This window comes from Amphiura filiformis, chromosome 9 (assembly GCF_039555335.1).
Source record: "Amphiura filiformis chromosome 9, Afil_fr2py, whole genome shotgun sequence".
Classification (NCBI taxonomy): domain Eukaryota; kingdom Metazoa; phylum Echinodermata; class Ophiuroidea; order Amphilepidida; family Amphiuridae; genus Amphiura; species Amphiura filiformis.
The window spans coordinates 50713543-50733683 of NC_092636.1; the positions used below are offsets into that span (position 1 = coordinate 50713543).

A 20141-nucleotide genomic window follows, 5' to 3' on the forward strand; every position below is an offset into this window, starting at 1 on the left:
ATTGACAAAAGTCAACAGTTGGTTAAACTGAAAGTTATCTTTCTACAAACACTTTCAATCTTATCAATTGCTGAGTATGTTATAATACACTAGATACATCATGCAATTTTTTAAATCTTGAATTTTGATGATTTGCTTTGATTCGTGGATTGAGCAAATCTCGGTGCCTTTAATGTGCAAAGAGCTGTGCATACATGTGCAAAAAGCAGTGACCATGGTGATATGAAGGTGACTGTGATGATAGGGTCTATGCAAGATCATGCTCAATTTATTGAAGGGGCTATAATTTTCTTCAGAAGGGGGTCCGAAATTTACAAAAAGTCGGCATCAATAAAATTGCGACCCCCCTTCTATTTCGGCAACAAAAATTTTATGACCCCCCCCCCACCTTAGTCCCTAAACAGGCTAAAATTGTATTGAAATCAGTCTTTTTGAATAAAATAAACACACTATATGTGGTCATCTTGTGACTCCCTACATTTTGGTCATGAAAAATTTCATGACCCCCCCTATTTTCTTTCCAAAAATTTATGACACCCCCGATATATTTGGAACCTCCCCTACAAAGAAAATGATAGCCTCTAAAATTTGCTTTTCATATCAGCTGTGTCAAATATCTTGGAATAAAATTAAATGTTGCTTTTGTTTTGCTTTCCAGGTACTCTGTCTTTTTGTACACATTGAAGGAGCCAGCATGTAGAACAATTGATGTCACATGACTTCTGGAGATAAAGAAATAATAAAACAAACAGCAGCAACAAAATTGACAAGTCATAGTCAACTATACATTGGCTAAGTAAGCATCCTTGCACCAGGTCTTGGAGAATATTATTTTTATACAGATTCTAGTTTTCTATATGTGACTTTAAAGATGGAAGTGGCAACAAAACTGATGCTTTTTGCAACTTTAGGCTGTTTTCTAATCGGCTTTGGTGGAGTTATGAAGCCTATTATGGAAGCTATATTCCCACCTATTCTTGCAAAGGTAAGTCTGTTAGCAGGATTGTAGCAAGTAGGGCGGCCGGGGATGCCATGGCCGCCCCACTTCTTGAGAAATTTGTTTTGTTTTTCTTTATATCTTTATTTAAATTTGGGCGTATATTTATATTTTAGACCTGCCCCCGCACTCCGTGCATCCACGGGTATTCATGCTCTTCGAAAATTTCTCAAAATAAGGGGTGTTTTCAGATGAAAAAATGCGATTCGCGAAACACAAAAAACAAAAAAAGGAGTGTTTTTTCAAACCACATGTTCACGAAATTGAAAAAAGGGGTATTTTTATCGAAATATCACTTCTCTTGCTTTTCAGAGAAGAGGTAATATTTTATTATATCTTCTGTGGTTTTATGAAAATATCGCAGTTTCACAATTTTCCATTTGGCGCATCCGGTGTGCACCCGGCCAAGTGTTTCGCGTTTCGGCCAGAAAAGGGTATATTAAAAAAAATATATTTGCATTTTAGCGAAAATAGGTGTATTGTCGAAGGGCAAATAATTCGCAAAATCGCTAACTTGGATGTTTTTCCCCTGAAAACTTCGCGAAATAAGATGCAAAAGGGGGTGTTTTGAAAGTTCACCGACAAGCAAGCACGCGGATGCACAGAGTGGGCGGGGATTTTGGCACCCCACATTTTTTCAATCTTGCTATGGTCCTATCTGTTAGCCAGGGGAGAGGGGTACTCAAGTTTGGGTTGCTTGTGGGAGTATCATTTTATTTTTATCATTATCTTTTACTCATGTATCTATTTTTACTTTTGTAAACATTTTGTTTTTCCAAGCATAAACCTTTTGCATTCAAGACCATGTCAACATTAAAAGACGGACAAATGACAAACAAACAAAATTGATGCTTAGGTCAAGAACAAATGGTTGTCTCAACACATAGCCATGTAATATTGGGCTATTCCAGATGAAATCCATAAACCCCCTTATGAAAGGCATGACCTTAATATCCCACACAAGAGGTGTGAATTTCAAATGGGGTTACCTGAATGGGTGACTCCATCAGGGCCGTTCCGACCATTAGGCCAGGTAAGGCGGTCGCCTAGGCGGCAAACGCAGAGGGGCTTAAAAAAAAAAAAAAAAAGAAAAGAAAAAAAAAGAAAAAAAGAAAGAAAGAAAAAGGCGAATAAAGAAAAAACGGGAATGGAGAAATAAAAGGGAAGAAAAAATGAGGGCGGATAAAAAGAACAAAACGGGAGAAAAAATAACTATATATATAGGGGCAAAAAGAGAAATCTGGGCGGAAAAGTAAAAGGGGGACATGAGAACAGGTGCGGATTAAGGGGGCGGGCCCGCCCCCTCCTCCCCCCACTCCTCAAAAAAAAAAAAAGAGGAAAGGAGAGAAGAGAAAACTTGGGGAAAACTTGTCCATCACGAAAGGCTTCATGGACCGCCATTTCACAAATTTTCGGCTTTATCAAACTAAAATTGAACGCACTAATAGGGTTATTCCTTCATGTAATTTTACACGAAATTAGGGTTAGGGTTAAGGTTAGGGTTAGTTTAGGGTTAGGATTAGGGTTAGGATTAGGGTTAGGGTTAGGATTAGGGTTATACTAATAGTGCCAAAATAGTCCACCAAATCGCTTCAATTAGGTCTTCATTTTGCAAAAGTTTCTTACTTCTGTGGGGGCACATCCCCCTTCAGACACCCCCTGCGTAATCGATGTACACATGGCCATTTTTGCTTCCGCTTTCGCACATTTGCCAATTAATGTTTAACACAATATTTATAGGCCTACAATAATAGGGCTTCATGGACCGCTCATTTCACAAAATTTTTGCTTTTTCAAACTAAAGTTTTACACACTAAACATGCCAAAATGGTCCACCAAATCGCTTCAATTAGGTCTTCATTTTGCAAAAGTTCCTTACTTCAGACACCCTGCAAGCGCGACGTGATGGCCGTTCCACGGCCAATTCTTAAATTTTATTTCATTTTTTCTAAAATTGCCCCCCTGACTGCTCTACATGTAGATCCGCCACTGCCTGAGAAATAGGTCAAAACTGATGGGTTTTCAAGGGGTAATCCCCCTTAACACTTTTTGGTATGCTTTGGTGGGCGGCAGGGAGAGGCTTTGCCTAGGGCGGCAAAATCCCTAGGAACGGCCCTGGACTCCATTTGAAATCTACACTCCCTGTGTAGGAGATTAAGGTCATGTCTTCCATAGGAGGTGTATGGGTTTCAACTGGAATAGACCACTTGACATGTGACGTCATTGCCCGGCAGTATGCGCACGCATTATGGTACTTTCCATTGTTCTTTGCCCTGCAGTGTGTGTGCGCATCGTAGTCTGCTCAGGGCATGTGTATTTTAAATCTCCCACCACATTTCATATAGTACAAGAAAGCCATTGAACAGTGAAGCGGTTCGTTCGGGCATATCGACAGACCAATCCCTCGCCTTTGTTGATAAACAATGATGTAAAGTGGTCTATAACCCATTGAAGGTGGCCCAAGTGAATAGATTTGTTCATTTCTTAATATTCTGATATTTGGTATTTTCATATGGGCTGAAATGGGTGCTTTCAGAGTCCAATTTTATATCAAAATCAATTCCAAAAGTGTTAGGTGCTTTCCTCAACTTTGACTTCAGGCTTTTATGGAAAAATATGAAAATGTTGCTTAAACTCTTCATAACTCAAAAAATTGTTTTATTTATTTATTTTTTAAATTTTTACCAAAACCAAAACCCAAAATTTAACCTAAAACGTTTTAAAACATCTTGTGTTTGGTGGGTACCATAATTTGTCACTGTCACTGCCCTGAGATAGTAGCTGGTCTTAACACTCTACACAGGAAGCTCAAAGTTCATGCATGATATTTAATTTAGTTAAGGCGAGTTGGACAGAAGTGTGACATAGCAGTGTTTGCTCAAATGTTGTCATAAGTAAAGATAACGGTCAAGATGAAAGTTATGGGTTCTATACAAGACTTGATTTAAAAGGGCATTTCGTGATCCATAGCATCTTCCCCCCACTTTTCTCCAAAAAAGTTGAGATTTTTATACCACTGGAAACCTTTGGCTACATGTTTATGTACAAAAAATGTCTTGCAGATTAATTTGTTTAGCCAAAATATCGTGCATTTTGGTGCACCAGAACGAAATTACAACACATTGCCTATGGAGCTGTGTAATACGCATAATCATGCATAACTCGCTAACGCAAAATCAGAATCAACTGAAATTTGTGGATTAAGCTTTTTTCGTGGATATCTACTGAAAAATGTCATAAAAAGAGGAGGCTAGGATCACGAAATACTCCTTTAAGGGGTTTCTTTTCTGTCCCATGTTGGGGGAATACAACCAAAACATGTGTTTTAATATTTTTAGGCCTTAGCTCAAGAACAGCAAGACAATGTTAATACAAGTATTAGCTGCCTAGACTATTTTCCTATAAAAGAACAATGTACAAAGAAGTACGTACACTGCAGTTTCTTAGTTAAATGGCTAACACCGGAAAAATATGGCTCCTGCTACCTGACCTGCCTTAATATGACCTCAATCATCAATATTATATTGGACATAGTTGATACAAATTGTGCCATCACCATGGTGAATATAAAAGCTTATAAATGTGCTTCACCATGGAGTTACTAGAATGTTGTACTAGAATGTGATCCTAGCAAACACAAAACGTTTTTGACATTACGTATGTGCAAAATGTTAGAAAAGGTTGCCATAAAACTCTCCAAAGTCGGGTTATTTAAAGGTACGGGTATAAAATGTTTTCATAACATTCAAACGATTTGTTGGCAAACTTATTGCAAACATTTTATCATAATGTTATTCAAGCATTGAAAAATATTGTGCAACAAGTGTTTGCAAAAAATTAATTACAATAACATTTTGACAACATTTTAAAAATATTGTTTAGTGTATTTTCATACAAAATGGTTTAAAATGTTTTCATGACCTTAATAAAACCTGACATTTAATGTTATTAAATTATTTTGACCAAAATCAAATCCCAAAATATAACCTGTTTAAAACGCTTTAAACATATGATGTGTTTGCTGGGATCAAACAACATAAACCTCTCATTAATTGGTCCTGAAGATTTTAGTGCTGATTATTTGAAAAACAATTAATATTGATGTAGGTATTTTTCAATAATTTGAGAAAATGTCCATTCAAGTGGGTTAGCCATGTTCATACAAACCTGCAGTCCTTAAAGCAATTATGTGTGATTTGCATAAGGCTAATGAAAGTCGATTCCTTGTTTCCCGTTACCCTACTCCGCTCAAAAGCAATTGCTGGCCAAATATTTCATTATTTTGAATAAAATGTTTATTTCTAACAAACTTTAACATACCAATAAATAATTGTGGTTTTAAAATATCATAAATCTCTTTCTGTTGATTTTCAGGGATTTTCTTTGCAGTAGGAGCATGTTATATGGTTAATAATGAATTTATAATGAATACCTACTCAATTCTTTGTCCGCACTTTTGATTTGCTCTGATCTCATCCCGTAAAAAATATTGAGAAACTTTTGATAATAGTTGTACAATCACCTTCATGTGGTTGTAAACTACATCTGTAAACTACAAACTGTGATTTATCACATGTATACATAGGTAGTTATTGGTTTACACCTGTAACAGATGCAATAATGAAATGGTATAAAATAATGAATAATGGAAAATGAAATGGTCACCTACACAGCCATGAAAAATTGTGTAACGGGAAACAATGAATTGACTTTCATTGGCCTAAAGAATAGATTCCTATTTAAATGTTAATTTGTTTTCACTGATCACATTATCCCCTTTTAATTTCGAGCGAAACAAATGAGGTATAATGAAGGAAATTGCAATTTCATCCAGTGCCTACAATGCGTGTACTACGTTCGCCGATTGTATTACATGTAATACTGCACGGAGCATCGCGCTCGACGTGTGTACACAGAAGCTGACATCCACGGGACATGTTAGCAAGCTTTTGATCAATGAACTCTGAACTCCGGTTTTAATATAACAAGTTAAATTTTACTGTTATTAAAGCACTTCAGGCTTAGTCTTTTACATGGTATTTTAGTATACCACTGGGCATTTAAATTATGCAAAAAGTAGAAATCCGAGTAAAATTGAGGCAACTCACACATTATGGCTTTAATACAAAAAATTAGCAAGGTACCATTATTTTAGTCAGACTTGGACAATGTGTGTACTATAGTATCATTGTTCCCCAGGAGCTCCACGGGAACATTAACTTATACAGGTACTGACTACCAGCCCTCAAAAGTAGGGACTTTTTGGGTAAAATATAATTTTTTTTAAAGGGAGTCCTTTGGTACAAAACCTACAAAAATGGGGGCCATTGTTGAAAACTATAAAATAGGGGACGGAGTAAATTTGGTACAATACTGTAAAAAGGGGGCCTGGGTAGCAGGGGGAAAGGGTCATTTGGGTAATTGGATAAAGAAGGGGTAATTGGGTAGAAGCTGGTCTAATATAGGTCTAAGTTGACAGACATGTACCCATGACTTGTATATGGAAATCCCCCGGCATTGTTCTTGAAAAAGTTGATTAAATTTATAATTTTAAATGTAATTTTGTTACATTTATACTTGTAATATAGTTTTCTTATATTTCTTCTTTCTTTCAGCAATTGGAGATTAAACCTGGATCCTTTGTCTATGATACATGGAAAGAAGTTGAAATCCCAGTTTATATGGAGTTTTATACAATGGGTATTGGTAATCCACAGGAGTTTCTACAGGGAAGTCCACCATATGTAGTACAAAAAGGCCCATATACATACAGGTAAACACAGGATCTTAACCCTCTATACATGGATAGACGACAAGTTCCAAATTTTCTTTAAAACCTTAAAAATTACAAAATTGTATACATTTTCATGACCATGGAATATAAAATATAATCTATCATCAGTCAACATGGGTATAATTTCACGGGAAAATTTTCTGGACATGTGACCAATGCGTATCAATGTAAGTGTAACCTCGAGCCTGATCTCTGACCCCCCCCCCCCCAGCGGTGACCTCGCTATTCAAGTCTTAGTAATTTTGAATTGGAATTAGAGTCACGCGGTAGCCGTGACCAGCAAGTTTTTAAAAAAAAGACTGTTAAAGAAGACTAATAAGATGCTCCCGCGAGACTATATTTACACCTAACATTAAAACACTTGACTTCTATTGTTCTATGATATTTTTCGCTGGGTACAAAGTGTATCTAAAACCATATTTAATGTTATTTAGAGTCCCAAATGTAATATCTTGACAACTCATTAATTCAAAAAGGGACACCAATCCTACAGTCAACCATTGTTTAATAATAAACAAACACTTTTGCTTCATTTCACCCGGTATTTCATAGCGAAAATTAGTGGAAAATAATGCTGATCCAGAATTTTTGGACAAGGCTACAGCACTAGCGGGCAATCACCTACACACTACTTTTTCAGATTTACTTCCAATTGTACCCTAGCATTTTCTGAGATACCCTACATAAAAATTCAGAGCCCCATTCGCCAAAAAATCAAGTTTTTCAGAATTCTTTTGTTCTTTCCGGACGATGCACCCATTCATATAATAAATAATGTACTTTGACACAGCAATTCATATCAGAGTCCCGTAGCTCAATGGTTTCGGCGTTCGACTCCGGATCCGGGGATCCGAGTTCGAAACCCGATGACTAACTGGTGTTTTTTTTTCAATATTGTATTAAACAATAATTTTATTGTCATTAATCAAGGATAACACAATTTTAATCATCCAGTGCTATTGTGATATTATTTTTTTTATCAAAGCAAGATGTTTTATTCTCAGGTTTATTATTTATTATATTAAGGGCCTTTTTAAAAAAAAACCTATAGTGCAGCCGCTAGCAGAACAAATAATAAAAGAAATCTCTTTCTTTCTTTATTTAAATCTGAACAACACAACAATCTGAATAACACAAGAAACTAAATCAGGTTACCAATATTTTCTCATTTAAATAAAGTTCTGTCCTACCACGGGGCGATTCGCATGATAATAGGACAATAAAACATGTGTGAATGGTTGTTGAATCGATCTAGAGACCTGTCCCTCTGTCATCTTCAGCTATCGTAGAACTGTATTCCTACATGACTGCCATTTCAATTGTTATACCGTTCCAGTTGGTTTGTTGCATACACTCTATAGGTGTGAAAAATTGTTCCACTAATATGGAAGGCCAGCAGAGACAAAAACGTATCCAAAAAGAGACAACCAAATATGGAAGGCCATTAAAGTCATACGTAAAGACAAATTAGCAAAGCGGCAAAAATACACAAAGGCCTATTGAAAGGAGGGACTGTCCCCACCACAGACACACAGAACAACTTGGCACAGCCTATAGGAATGTGCAACAAGATTTTCCACAGCCCAGGGCTGCAAAGAACCACAAGCCGCGAAATTTTGATAGCCAACAAGCTTAGCTATTTGATTAACCCTCGATAGAGAGCAGGGCTTGAAGAATGAGGGAAATTAAAATCACAAACCGCGAAAGACCGCCAACAACCGCCGCTCAATAAGGATGTCAAACTAGATTGCCCCACATGGTTACAAAGAATCACAAACCGCGAATTTTGGATATCCAGCCCCGCGGGGCTACAAAAAAGTATGGTTATCCAACAAGCTTAAGTTAAATTACCCCCCCCCCCCTAGAGACTGCAGGGCTTGAAGAATGAGGGAAATTAAAACCACAAATCGCGAAAGACCGCCAACAACCGCCGCTCAATAAGGATATCAAATTTATTACCAAGAGGGCTACAAAGAACCACAAACCGCGAAATATGGATATCCAACCAGTTTAAAAGACAAATTAGCCACCGATAGAGGCCAGGGCCTGAACAAGTAGAGAAATTAAAACCACAAACCGCCGCTCACTAGGGATATCCAACTAGATTGGCCCGCAGGGCTACAAAGACCCACACCCCGCGCAATGTGGATATCCAACAAATTAAAACCACAAACTGCGAAAGACAACCAACAACCGCCGCTCAATAGAGACATCCAGCTATATTGCCCCGCACGGCTACAAAAACCACACAGTGTGAAGTATAGTTATCCAACAAGCTTAAACTATAAATTAACCCCGATAGAGGATAGGGCATAAAGAATGAGGGAAATCAAAACCAGAAACCGCGAAAGACCGCCAACAACCGCCGCTTAATAGGGAAATCCAACTAGATCTATAAATCTAAATAACTATCAACGAAATTTGGATATCCAACTACAAAGAACCACACACCGCGAAGTTTAGTTATCTAACAAGCTTAAACTATAAATTAACCCCGATTGAGGGTAGGGCATGAAGAATGAGGAAATTAAAACTACAAACCGCGAAAGACCGCCAACAACCGCCGCTAATAGGAAATCCAACTAGATCCAACTAGGCTACAAAGAACTATCAACCGCGAAATTTGGATATCCAACTAGATTACCAAGAGGGCTACAAAGAACCACACACCATGAAGTATAGTTATCCAACGAGCTTAAACTATAAATTAACCCCCGATAGAGGGTAGGGCATGAAGAATGAGGGAAATTAAAACTACAAACCACGAAAGACCGCCAACAACCGCCGCTCAATAGGGAAATCCAACTAGATTGCCCCGCAGGGCTACAAAGAACTATCAACCCCGAAATTTGGATATCCAACTAGATTGCCCCGCAGGGCTACAAAAACCACAATCATTAAAACATAATTATCTTGCTAAGTCGTGGCCCGGTCGTGGCACTTAGACGCCCGTAGTATAAGCCTTGCTACATAGTTTCAATTTGAAGTAAATCGGACTGACTCTGTGTCTCGCTGGCATCGTCAACAGTGGGTATGTGTTGTTCATATTTACATTTTCTTAGTTGCCTTGAATAATTAAAGTATATTAAAATGTATATGTATCCCTATTAACATTACAGTCACGCGGTAGCAGTGACCAGCAAGTTTTCAAAATAAACGGCTGATAAAGTTTTATTAAATTATTTACTGTCATAAATCAAGGATAACATAATTTCAAACATCTATTTTTCGTTTTATTCGTTTTATGGAGTACTTCGTAACCCGATGACTTTCCAAGCTTAGAGCTGCTTGGCTACATTCATAAAAGAAAGAGAATCCACCAAAAAAGCGTTGACAACGTAAAAGAAAGCAGCAAGTTTAAAAAGCCCCACCTCGGCTCACTTTTTGAAACTTGGTCCCATTTTGAATATCAACAGCAAATCGGTGTTTTTAACGTGTAAACAATAGCATCATTGCCATTAACATGCCTACTTGTTATTCGTTTAATTCAATCATTGGTAATGAACTTAATAATTATTATAAAACAAAACATATATAGGATATTGGCCAAGAACAACATAATAACCTTTCTGATCGTTCCAGAATGCTAACAACTTAATATCGCATCGGCACATTAAAGATACATAACACTTCTGGAAATGTTTTAAGTTGATAATTATGACAAAGATTAAATCAGTATCTTTTACAAATGGGACCAAGTTTCAAAAAGTGAGCCGAGGTGGGGGCTTTTAAACTTGCTGCTTTCTTTACGTTGTCAACGCTTTTTTGGTGGATAGTATTCTTGGCCGCAATTTCGATAGAAATTTGTGTATTGCAAATTTATTGAATATCATGCAATCTTAATTTCTTCACAATATCATCAAAACGTAATTCAAAAATATCTATCTACGGAAAAAAATATTTATCTACGGAAACTCTTACCATAATATTTTTAACTTGCGACAAGTTACTTATTTTGCATCAAAGGAGGAATTCTTCCTATTCAAATACATTGGAAGACCAACCGCTGTGCTCGGGGTCACACTCTATAATGCTTATATGTCTGCGCCCATGGGTGTCACGTGTCCAGAAAATTTTCCCGTGAAAATTTACCTATTAATTCTGACTGATCATATGATACCAAAATCAAATGATGCAAGTCAAGGGGATGAAGGGGTTGATCAGGTTTAGAATCCTTTCAAACAGCTTTCTGACAGTTAAACTGCGCAAGAGACAAGTCATTTCATTTTATCATAATGATCTTATCCAATCTGTCTTGTATATCTTTGCAGGGAGTACAGACCCAAAGAAAATGTTACACACTATGATAACTACACTGTATCCTACTATCAAATGAAGAGTTATGTATTCGATGAAGATTTATCTGTGGGACCAGACTCTGAAAAGTTTATGACACTTAACTTAGCAGTTTTTGTAAGTTGGTTTATTTTGTCTATATTCTCTGTGTATCTTTGTTTCAAATACTGAAAAGTTTATCAATCTATGAATATATAATGCGTACATTCTGGAATGAATTTTACTCTTGTTTATCATCATTTGGATCAGTTTACTTTTTTATTCAGAAACTGAGAGTAAATTAAATTCAGCTTTACACTTCTTCTCTTTAAAAAATGTAATCAAAATATGAATATAATTTTCAAAAACTTATCAAAATGTGAATTTTTTTGAAAACTTTGAAGAAAAATAATGAACTTTTAGAGTAAAATTTAGAGACAAAATTGTGGTAATTCAGAGATTATCTGAAATTTGTTTCAATTCCTGAAAAAGGGTGTCTTTTGGTGACAGCAAATTGAGTAAAACAAAAAGGGTCATTCAGTGAGAGGAATTGAAAATAGGGGGGTCAATGTGCCCCCAGTATAAATGCCATGATTGTAACTCAATTCTTTTGTAAATCATTCACCAACATTCATCATGGGTTTTTTTTTCAGACTATAGCACATTGGTTGAAGGATCTACCTGATGGTATTCAAGACTTGTGGAAACTGGTTCATCAATTATCAGGTGCAGAGCCCCTTATGGAACTCTCTATAGCTGAACTAATGTGGGGTTATGATGACCCATATCTTGTGTTGGCACAACAGATCCTAGGAGAAGACAGGGTCCCTAGTACAAAGTTTGGGCTTTTTCTTAATGTAAGTTGTTGTTTTTATTGTTATACAGAAGTTAGGTATGGGGAAATGCTGCTTTCATACAAAGCTAATATGTCGTTGCTCGGATGACTTAGTGACATATCACGAAAATGGCCATTTTGAGATACTTGCATTTGAAGTTTTTGCAACTTTTACCCATTTATTATACAGATACCTTGATTAAAATGTCCCCTTTCTGATGAAACAATAGATATTAAAGTGAGGATTTCAAATGGATTAGCACATTGCTATTCTCAGTATTCAATGCTACCATTATTATACATATACTGTATGTTCACAAATTCAAAGTATAGACGTCTGGAAAAGGCAACCGTTACTACTAATTTCACAGCATACCCTCACTTACGATCATTGGGTATACCGATCATCAGACGGATAATTTGTCATTCGTTCGTTCGTTTGGTTCGCTCTCGTAGGAGCAGGGTCATTGCTAAAAAGCTTGTCCCTTTGGTTGCAAAAGTCTGTTCAAAGAACAGGAACTGGGTAACTTTTGGTCGCTGTATAAGCCGACCCACTCTGGTTGATCAATCTGAAGTGACTTCTCTGAAGACTTGTGTTTCAACGTAGTCGCCTGTGGCAGCCATGTGAGGCGCGTATCGGTTTTATACTAGCTCGCACTAGTCCGAGTCGTCGGGACCCTTATAGCAAACTGCCAAGCCTTGTGGATAGTAAATTATTCCCCCAGTCCGTTAACCGGTCAAGCCAGTACAACGAACCATAATGGGATAATGTTACTATGTGGTATAACTTTGGTTCGACCTTATGCTGCTGGAAAGCTCGGGATAGCTTGGGTGCTTCGACACAACAGGTAGGCTCATGTGCAGTGACACAGCGGTGTGCACATTCAAACGTCTAGCTGTCGCCGCCCTCGTCACTATCCTTAACATTCTTAGCGCAATAGGTCTTGCCTCTATTGTACCTTCACGTGCTCGTACCGTCACTTCCCGACCGCCACTCACGACGAGTCGGTGATTGATTCTGATGATTCGATTGATAATTTTTCATGGTTTCAAGTTAACACAAATGCATATACATGTATATACATTCTGTGGTGTCAAAACCATGACAAACCTAGCCATTCCAGCACAGTCTCTACTCCAAAAGTAGTCGAAAGTGCTCAACCACTATAAATAGTGGGGGCGTAATATAACATGTTCTGTATACCAAAAAAAGATGTATTTTATGTTGATGTCAGAATGTGTCTTTATCAGAATGTTCCACCTTTGCTATTTGTCCACAATGTTCCAAATTAATACAAAAATCTGATGAATTGTGAGGAATTTTAGTTGTGCCTGGTTCAGAACTTAACTGACAATCCCTTTAAAATGAGCAATATTAGTACCTTCTGCTTTAAAATCAAAATAGAAACAAAAATAAGAAATTTAATATTATTTTTTTACACAGGTAAATAATACTGATGATGGCCTATGGAATGTATTCACAGGAGTGGATGACATCAATAAAGTAGCCAAGATTGACACATGGGATGGGATGAGCTCTTTAACGTGGTGGAATAGTGAATGGGCTAATATGATCAATGGAAGTGGTAAGTAGCCCTACCACTGCTAAACCGCTAGCGGTCACTGGTTGTTTAGCAGTTCTTAGGATGGTGTCTTGGACAGGGGCGTAGCAAGAGCCTTGGGGGCCCATGGACAAGGAGCAGTGCAAGGCCCTTTTAATTTCTCTTTTATCAGCCCTATCCTTAACACAATTTAGTTTCACTTTAGCTCGATCAGGGCTCCTGAACCCTCGGGCCCATGGACTTCGTCCACCCTGTCCCACCTGCTTGCTACGATTCTGGTCTTGGAGTATATAGTGTGTAAAAAGGGCCTGTGGTAGGGCTAGTGGTAAGCATCCATGTGAAATTTGATCTATTGGGCTATTCCATTTGAAATCTACCGTAGCTGTTGAAGATTTAAGAGAGTCTTCTACAGAGGGGAAATTTTTAAAAATTGGTTATATAGGGTTAGTATTTTGAAACTGAAATGGTCGCAATGTAAGGGGCATTGCAATAATTATGAGCTGGGGGTAAAATTTCCAAACGTCATGCCTAAAAATACTTGCCCCACCTGGGCCTGCCAAAAATGGCTTGCGCCCTTCTCAGCCTGTCAAAAAATCTTTGTCCCCCACCCCCTTTGCACATGCCAGATTTTTGTGATCCCGATTTATAAACCTTAATGGTCTAGATATATCGTCAAAACCATAGTGATCAGTTTTCATATTTTAAAGCATTTTATTTAAAAGGCGCCTCATGAATGTGTGCCACCCTCGGAATTGATAAAAATTGCTTACCCCCCTTTTGGCAGGCCAAATCATAATTGCCCCCCCGGCTCATAATTATTGCACATTGCACATCAGCCACTAACTAAAAATGATTGGCGAATCCAGACTAAGATTACTTCACAGAACTCATTGTGATGTGTTGCTATCATTTCAGATGGATCTCAACAACATCCATATATAAAGAAGAGTGAGTTGTTATATAATTTTGTTCCGGTAGCATGTCGGTAAGTGAATTGATCTCAAAGCCGAACATTATGTCAATAAGAGAGAGTTGTTCATATAATTTTGTTCCCTTTGTGTGTAGGTATTGAGGGATCGTCATTTAAGGGATAGATCAAGATTCTCTGTGACTGAGGGAAATCAGGGAAAATGAAAAGGCTGTTTTGCAGACAGGGAGAAAAACAGGGAATTTGAGTGGTCCAAGATGGCAATTATTTTTATCATTCTGGCATACACATGTCTTGCATACAATTTATGACTCCAAACTGTACTACAACCATTCAGCTATAAACTGAGTATTTCATACTTATGGAAAGAATTCGCACTGCTCCATCTATAGGTAGTCATTTGAAACAGTTCACACCCTGATAAGTTTGCATGGTAAAGTGGAATTGTTTATAACTATGTAATTTTGAAAATTTGTCAGGGAAATATCAGAGAATTGTGTTTTTGTGAAATGTTTGGAACCCTGCAGATAGTCAACCCTAAAGACTTCTCTGAGTCCAAATGTGGGTAAATGTCTCATTTAAGACAGACCATCACGATATGTTAATAGGCTTAGGGGTTTTAAAGCCCTAACCCTAACTCTAACCCTAATTAACATATCATGATGGTCTGTCTTAAATGAGACATCTGCCCAAATGTGATCATGGCTACCAAATTCTGCTTGGTCTCCCTTAATCCAGACCCCAGCCTGCTTGGGTTACTGATGTTTAAGTGTTCGTGCTTGCGCTACAGACACCAAGTATTCAGCAAGAATTTTTTTTAAAGGGGAGGAAAGGGGTCAAGGTAACTTTTAAAGGGTCCAAACTTGGGCTAAAAAGTACAAAAAGCCTAACAATCTTAAATATCAGGGTGGCTAGCATCCACAGGGGAGGGAAGCAAGACTTCTCACAGGGGTGCTGGCCCGGGGGTGCTGGCTTACCCTCCTTGTCTATTCCATTGCAAGTATTAAAGGGGCATTTCGTGATCCACAGCCTCATCCCCCACTTTTCTCAAAAAAGTTGAGATTTTTATATCACTGGAAACCTCTGGCTACATAATGTTTATGTACAAAATATTTCTTGCAGATTAATTAGTTTTGCAAAGATATCGTGAAATTTGAATTTGGTGCACCAGAACGAAATTACAACGCATTGTCTATCATGTCTATGGAGCAGTGTAATACACATAATCATGCATAACTCGCAAACGCAAAATCAGAATCAACTGAAATTTTGGGAATAGGCTTGTTTCGTGGATATGTACTGAAAAATGTCATAAAAAGAGGATGCTAGGATCACGAAATACTCCTTTAAGATCTAAAATTCTATCAAGAATATATAATGTGTATGTGTATAATGTTGCTTCATTTCATCTATAGATCTGGATATGGTGTATTTGAGAAGGAAACTCGTATAGCTGATACTCCAACCTGGTCATTTGTGGCCCCACCTGATATGTTTGCATCTCCTGACATCAATCCTGATAATATAGGTTTCTGTGTATCTAATAATAACACATGTCCACCAGGGGGACTTATAGATGGATCACCATGTTATTTCAGTAAGTCTGTGCACATTACATGGGCAGTGCCTTACAAATTGAGGCAGAAATACCTGAGAAAAACCCAAATCACTGGTCATATTTATCAATCATAATATTTCACCTGTTGTAAACAGCCAAGGCTTGGTGCTATTGTGTTATTGACTGGGTAGAACAGGTGAATAGGATGACAAATATACGACCTGTGATTTTGGTTTTGTCACAGGTCTTTCTGCTTTGATTTTTTAGGGCACTGTCCACATAATGCGCATGGGACCCACTCTCAAAAATGTGTATCACTTCATCACACGACTCACATGTCCTTTCTTAATGTATACACTGCTCTTTCTTCAAGTGTAATCCATATCTTAGAGAAGGGATTAGGTCCATTAGGATAGAAACAGTGGCAATGCCAGGGGGGGCATGAGGGGGAAAATGCCCCCAGTCAGAACTCTTTCCCCCCTGTTGCCCCCAGTATAAACCCAAAATTACGAAAAATTTCACCTTTTTGCGGTAATTTTGACCCCCTGAAATTCACTTTGCCCCCTCAATTCCCACGCCTCCGCAAAAAAATTCCTGGCGCCGCCACTGGATAGAAACCTCTTTTTCTGATTCTCGTAAATATTCCAATGGAGAAAAAATAATTGCGAAATTGGTTGTTAAAACAGCAATCTTTTCCACAAGCAAGAAAAGATGGTATTTGAGTATACTTGGTGCACTTCACAAAAGGTGTCACATATATTTCTATGAAGATCACACAGCTAGCTGACAACATTAATATAAGAGGTTGAGACAAAGGAGATACTGTCATATTAATACTTTGCATAATTTGTATTTTTCAGATGCACCTGTTTATTTGTCTATGCCTCATTTCTTATATGGTGATGAGTCTCTGTTTGAAATGTGTCATGGACTATCACCAAATAAAGAAGAGCATCAAATCGTATTTAATGTAGATCCGGTATGTATCAATGTGAATTAACTCAGTAATGTATGAATTAAAATAATTAATTTACAAGCTCTCTTGAAATACAGCAATTAATTCTGAGTGAGGTATGTGACATTACAGAGGGGTGTAACTTTCAACTAGTCAATCAGGCCAGATCTGCTTCCCTAGGCTTGCACCATATCAATATTGCAGTGAAAGTTATTTTTCGCCTCGTAAAAGTAGTGATCATTGTCTGCCATTTTATTATGTGAACTGCATGACAAAGTAGATTCCTGTTCTATAGGCCTTAGGAGGGTGTAGTAAAGAGCCTCTGCACTACCCACCAGCAATCTACTGTATGGGGTGGTGGACATAAACATGATAAGCATAATAGGCCAAAAACTGGTGATATTCATCTCACCTTTGGTTCATTAACCCATACACCCATAAATACCACAATATACCACGATGAAAAATTCTGCGCATGCATGCATCCCAGGGTCTGCGATGACGCAATCACCCTAAGTGTCAAATGCTCACGGAATTGCTGGCCGGGCAGCAATAACCCGTGTAGCTCCCGTTCCGCGATTGTGTGGTTGGCATGCAAAGGTTCGAATCCCGGGGGTGCCAAGTCAAAAATTCTTCTTCTTCACTTTTTCAGATCTTCTGTGACTTCCGATAGCAAAAAACCTGGGTCAGTGTTAGGGTTAAAGAAGTTTGACTTGCATCCAGATTAATTTCCAGGTTGAAATTCAAAATGACCGTGCCAATTACACAGTACGTTGTCATGATTTATTGGCAAATACTGGACAAAATGCATGTATAAGTACATTTTGATGCAAAAAATGATTTACTTAGTTCTTAAATAACAATTCTACTATAATATTGAATTTAAACTTGAAACTGGGACATATTTCACACAATTTTTGGCCAATTTTCAGCTTTATTTCAGATTTTTTCAAAAGTGCAATGGACATCATCAAAAAATACACCTCAAAAAATTGTTTGGCACAAATAACGCAATCGCACACAAGTTTGACCTTATATTATCCTTGATAAACTATAGATAAGTCAATTGTTTTGATTTGTTTTTCAGCTGTCTGGTTTAACATTTAATGGACATTTGAGAGCACAGATGAGTCTTAGAGTCCAAGCTTATGATTATATTGAGTAAGTCTTGATAATGTATAATCTTAGAAGAATATTATGTTAATAAATTGTTTTATACATAAAATTAAGGCAGGTAACCAGCATGGTCATTCTGAGGAGCTCTGAGGGTGCAAAAAGCTTGGTATAACTCCTGGTAGGACTAAGAGAAACATCCCTGCCAGAGGGGAACAGTACACCAAATGAAATGTCATATTTAACTTAGTTATTCATTTTATTCAAAATGTTTCCCAAGTTCCCTCGTACACAGTGGCTTTTGGGATGCACTGGGCCACATAGTTAACTATACATGTAGCATGTCAGCCATATACGCACCCTGAAGTTGTGGTCAAGCTCCTGCTTTCAATGTATTGATTTGAAACAGTTAAAACTCAGACAATTGCATTGACAAATGTACTCTGTAACTTGTTTTACATAAAATATGGTGTCAAGTCTGTTTATATCAAAAGTATTATGGGCAGTAATTTCCATTCTCAAACTTACTAGAAAAAAGGGAATTTCTTATCAACTTTCTAGAAATAAATGTAAAACAAATTTCTTCTTATCAACTTTCTAGAAATAAATGTAAAACAAATTTCTTCTTATCAACTTTCTAGAAATAAATGGAAAACCAATTTCTTCTTATATTTTTAGTGGAACACAATTTATCAATGAAGCATACTTGCCTGTTGTGTGGTTAAATGAGGTAAGCCAATAATAATTGTATGATAATGCTTGTGTAAAATATGGGTGTGAGTATGGTGTGATTGCAGCCCATACACAGATAAACATTGTTTCTCTATACTTGATTATTCCAGTTGCAATGGAAGACTTGCCTTTTACACAGGGAGTATGCATTTCAAATTGAGTTACCTGATGGGTGATTCCATTTCAAGATTAAGCGCAAGTCTTCCATACAGGGCATATGGATTTGAAATGGAATAGCCCAATGTTAGGGTGATGAGCCTCCATGTGAGGTACAAATCAATGCATGTTAACTCTTTAATTGATCCATGATAACTTTTTTCCCCAGACTTACACAATCCCTCAACATGAAGCAGATCTATACAAGAAGAACATCAACCTGGCTACGTATTTGACTCTCACAATCATGTGTGTGACTATATTTGGTGGTATTGGCATACTCTTTGGTGTACTTATATCATGGTATCGAAACAGGAAACTATCAGAGGAACAGCTACCTTTTAATAGTAATAAACCCCATATCAGCAAATCTGGCCATGAAGAAGTAGATATATATGAGAAAGCTACACTATAAATAGAAAGAGTGTGTGTTGGGCTAAATGGGCTATTCCTTTGAAATCCTTCGGAAGACATCGTGTGATGCGATCAAGCAAAATCAGTCGGAACTCAGAAATATTGATTTTGAGATATAGCCAAGCAAAAGTAATGTTTCCTTTTGTTTTGGAAACTCTTTAATTGCACATATCTTTGGAACTGGTTGTTCAATTTCAATGGGGTTTTCTGCAAAATCCAGATTTGTAAATGCTTTTTATAAGAAACTTTAATATTTCAGAGTTCCGACTGATTTTGCTTGATCACTTAAAGGAGTATTTCGTGATCCTAGCATCCTCTTTTTATGACATTTTTCAGTACATATCCACTAAAAAAGCATATTCCCAAAATTTCAGTTGATTCCGATATTGCGCTTATGAGTTATGCATGATTATGTGTATTACACTGCTCCATAGACAATGCGTTGTAATTTCGTTCTGGTGCACCAGAACGAAAGTCAAATTTCACGATATCTTTGCTAAGCTAATTAATCTGCAAGAAATATTTTGTACATAAACATTATGTAGCCAGAGGTTTCCAGTGATATAAAAATCTCAACTTTTTTTGAGAAAAGTGGGGGATGAGGCTGTGGATCACGAAATGCCCCTTTAATCTGCCACATAAGGATTGTGAATTTCACATGGGGATACCTGATGAATGGGTGACTCCATTTGAAATCTATACCCCCTGTGTGGGAGATTATTAAGGTCATATCTAACATAGGTTGTATGAATTACAACTGGAATAGCCCAATACTGGGTTGGGAAATACCAGGTGGAAACATTGGTATCCCAGGCCAGGGGC

The 20141-nt window shown here is 37.4% G+C and overlaps 1 protein-coding gene across 1 annotated transcript; it reads left to right on the top strand.

The window, feature by feature from the left end:
• Positions 1 to 663: 663 nt before the first annotated feature.
• Positions 664 to 19354, top strand: LOC140161114 (platelet glycoprotein 4-like). The gene is made up of 11 exons (XM_072184515.1): positions 664 to 985; positions 6613 to 6770; positions 11063 to 11204; positions 11720 to 11923; positions 13346 to 13487; positions 14379 to 14448; positions 15807 to 15988; positions 16810 to 16928; positions 17992 to 18065; positions 18696 to 18747; positions 19075 to 19354. The coding sequence occupies exons 1-11, from the start codon at positions 872 to 874 to the stop codon at positions 19318 to 19320; spliced, it is 1503 nt and encodes a 500-aa protein (XP_072040616.1). The 5' UTR covers positions 664 to 871; the 3' UTR covers positions 19321 to 19354.
• Positions 19355 to 20141: the final 787 nt, after the last annotated feature.

Coding starts and splice junctions, on each gene's coding strand:
- LOC140161114 (XM_072184515.1), top strand. CDS start 872: ATGGAAGTGGCAACAAAACTGATGCTTTTTGCAACTTTAGGCTGTTTT. Junction 14,449..15,806: donor TTTGTTCCGGTAGCATGTCG/GTAAGTGAATTG, acceptor TTTCATCTATAG/ATCTGGATATGGTGTATTTG. Junction 18,748..19,074: donor CTGTTGTGTGGTTAAATGAG/GTAAGCCAATAA, acceptor TTTTTTCCCCAG/ACTTACACAATCCCTCAACA.